General features: G+C 52.8%; 1 protein-coding gene across 1 annotated transcript; it reads right to left on the reverse strand.

The window, feature by feature from the left end:
- Positions 1–1,077: 1,077 nt before the first annotated feature.
- On the reverse strand, positions 1,078–1,953 carry AYO21_10410 (hypothetical protein; the record flags this gene model as incomplete). The annotated part of the gene is made up of 1 exon (XM_022660329.1): positions 1,078–1,953. The coding sequence occupies one exon, from the start codon at positions 1,951–1,953 to the stop codon at positions 1,078–1,080; it is 876 nt and encodes a 291-aa protein (XP_022507352.1).
- Positions 1,954–3,555: the final 1,602 nt, after the last annotated feature.

A 3,555-nucleotide genomic window follows, 5' to 3' on the forward strand; every position in this document is an offset into this window, starting at 1 on the left:
GTCCTATTACTCCCAGTTCCATCGTCCTTGTATGTAATCCGACTTGGACTGTATATCATCCTCCCTCTCTCACTCTCACTCACATGAGCTTGGGTACACGTACAAGTACAGTGTGGATAATCATCCGCCTCGATGGCGCTGTTGCCGTTGACGATTGACGTGTCTGGACTCATGATCTCTCGAATCTCTCCACGGGCGGCCTGGCTGGCTGGCTGGCAGGCACGTTGGCAAAAAAAACCCCCCCAGAAGAAAAGAAACGGGTCCAACTCACTACGAGTAGCTACCTAGTTACTCACATGAGCACACCACCATGCATGAGAGTGGACAATCCATGACAAGTCATCAACAAAAAAAAATCTACGCCCAACAAACAACTACCAACTAACAAACGAGCAAGGAAAACATGTCATGTCATGCGTTGCCCACTGTGGCCAATCACGGTTCCTCCGAACCAACGAATCCAGTCCAATCCAATCCAATCCAATCCAATCCAATATCAAAGATCGTACCTAATGAAAAACGGTTACTTGATAGTATTACAATAATCAACCGTGCGTTGTCGTCGTCGCTGAAATGCAAAACTTGAATCTGGATGGATAGATAGATGATGGTTGTAGGCTCTGATCTTATTGCTTCTCCTCCTCATAATGGTACAACCTCTCTCTCTCTCCCAGCAGCAAAACTAGCCCGAGCTATCTGGTGTATTCGATCGTATGGTACAATGTAGGTGACTATCAGAGCAATTACCCAAGGAATGGGCCGATACCTCAGTGTCGTAGCCGGTATGGTTTGAGGTCAATTGTGTCTAGCTCCATTCATTCAACATGATAATAAAGTATGCACGTCACTTTTGAGCCGCCGCCGCCTCCAAAGAATATGGTCCGAAATGCGCCGTTGTACATGGATGGGGCAACAGGGCCTCACCATCCTTGCCGTTTTCCGGACTCGCCAATCGTAAAGGTGTGGTGTAAGTGGTTCGTAAAGCACATGAACAACGTGACCCCGCTCAGAACGCAGATGTAAAAAACAAGAATAGCAAAAATGGTAAAAAGATGCAGCAACGCTCGATGCCCAGGCCTACCAGCCCTTGGTATGATATTCCCAAGTGTTGTCAAAGGTCCACGAGTCGTCCTTGGACAAGTCCACGGCCGGCGCTTGAGGTTGGCCTCCTGGCCCACCTGCAGCCTGACCAGCTGAGGGGAGATTGGCCATTGACTGGGCGTTACGGCTCCGCTTGAGGAAGGCGTTGACTGTCTGAGATTTCTGTTGTCTCTCCCATAGGAGGTTCTTCCGGAGAGATTCGGTCAGCTCCGTCGACAGCATGTTCCGTCTCGTCGTTCGTGGTGAATGGGCCACAGGTTTGGAGGATGACTTGGGTGGTGGAATGGCGATGGGTGGCCGATTCGACGTTTGCATCATCATGCCGTCCTCTTCCTCGGGCGAATTGGCCAATGACGGTCCTTGTGGGGGTGAGGTTTGGCGAGACCGATGGAGAGCAGGCTGGGAATATGCGTGGGCCAGGCCGGCTCGACCTTTGTTCAGGGCCAGAGTCAACATGGATCGCCGCGATGGCAAGACGCTGCGGCTGTCCACCCGGCGAAACAGATGAGGTTCTTGAACCACCTTTCCATCGTCCGAAGTCGAATCTTCCCAGTCATCGCCGTCTTCCTCGTCCTCGTCGATGGCAGATTCCATAACTTCGTCAGTATCGTCCTCTTCATCACTGCTTGCAATGGCGCCCTCGTCGTTTTCGGCGTCTTCCTGGATTCTCCGCTCGGCAACAACATCCCGGAATGAAGTTCTCTTTGGGGGGAGATCACTCTTGCGTTCCGACAGATTCTGCTTGCTCAAACTCTGGGAAAGTGAGCTTCTCTGCGGAGGTGCTCGGACAGACAGTACCCGCTGTTCAAATGAGGATTCGTCATCCTCCGACGAGCCGCCAAGGGTAAACATGGCTGTTGACTTCAGAGCACCTTTGGGTGGAGCAATGAACTTGGAAGGAGCTGTAGGTGGCTTGACACTTGAGCTGGCAGTTCGAGAACGACATGAGGACGCCACAGGGGAAAATCCATGGACAATAGAACCGCTTGGGATTAGTCCATCTGAAGATACCGAAGTATCAGAATCACGATGCTCGCTTTGACGAGCCGTACTCAATGTTGTGGCAGTGGTGACGGAGAGACATGAGTCGGTGGAATCTTGAAGGGGCTTCAGAACAGGTTGAGGTCGTGCTTCGGCAGTGTTCTCGCTTTTCTCTGAGGCCTCTTGCTTCGAAGATGGCACTTTGGTAAAAGGACGACTGGCCTCTAGTGATGGAGACAAGGGACAAAGATCGGTCTTTTCCTGTATTGAAGCGACAATCTTTTCTAATGTGATGGGGCTCAGATGTCGAGACTTGGAGAGAGAGCTGGCGCATTCGTCCTGTGGGGGAGACCGGGATCTGGTCCTGGAGTGAGCAGGACTGCATCGTCCTTCGCTCAGACAGTCATTTGACGACAATGAAGCGCTAAGGGAGGGCACTTGGCTTGGGGAAGGCGTCACACATAACGACTCTCGCGACCATATCCGCCAACTCAAATTCTCTAATCGGGGCCCCTCATCTAGTGTATCTGAGCATTTTGAGAACATGGACCACATCGCCATCAAACTGCAGGCATTCGAGGGATCGATATGGTGCATCTTGCCCCGGTCCAGACATAGGACATGGGGGATTTTGCGCGGTGGCATTTCGAGGAGAACCCTCGTGTGGACTGGTCAGGAGAGAAGCTAGGTCGATGAGATGCCCAATAACGAATATTCTAGGGGGAGGATCACATAAAGAGGACGGCGCTGGCGCTGGCAGGTTGGCAGAAGTTGCAGGGCCGCAAACGGGTGGGAATGTGGTGGGATCGGCTTGTGACGCAATTCAAGACCTCGGTCCGACTCGAAGGGGGACGTGTGCAGACGACTTGGACGCTACCGACAATTTGACAGAGGGTGAATTCAAGGTCCGGTGAGACGGATGTCGAGGTCGAACGGGAATGTGTGTCGACGAGAGAAAGACTTGTGTAGGTCTTTTAGGGTGTGTGTGAGAGCGCGGTTATGTCTGAGAGACGTGTGGGTGAAGAAATGGTGATGGGGCTTTGCGGATGGGGACGAGCGGTATAAGGACCACAAGTCCGGGCCAGGTGTGCGACTTGCAGGGGTTGTTGTTTGTCGAGATGGTAAGTTGCAGAGGGAGCTGGACCAGGGCACAAGGCACGAAAAAAGCGAGCAGGGGGGAGCGAGCAAAGAGGATCCAAGTGGAGGTGGGCAGAAGACCGGGGCGAGAGTCCAGGACAGACCAGAATTCGAGAGGGCGAGAGGGTAGGAGGAGACGCAGCGGACGACCCAGGTGAGAAAGGTGACTGCAGATTTGTGCCTTTAACTCGGTGGTTATTGGACAATAGTGCAAGGTTCGAGACACGAGGGACGAAAAGTGTGGGAAAGCCTAGAAGGGGCAAGGGGGAGGAGGGATTTGGGGGGGTGGCAGAGGCAAGGGGGGGCAAAAGACGTTCTGGCAAGACCCAAGTTTTA

The sequence above is a fragment of the Fonsecaea monophora genome (genome assembly GCF_001642475.1).
Source record: "Fonsecaea monophora strain CBS 269.37 chromosome Unknown Scaff119, whole genome shotgun sequence".
Classification (NCBI taxonomy): Eukaryota; Fungi; Ascomycota; class Eurotiomycetes; order Chaetothyriales; family Herpotrichiellaceae; genus Fonsecaea; species Fonsecaea monophora.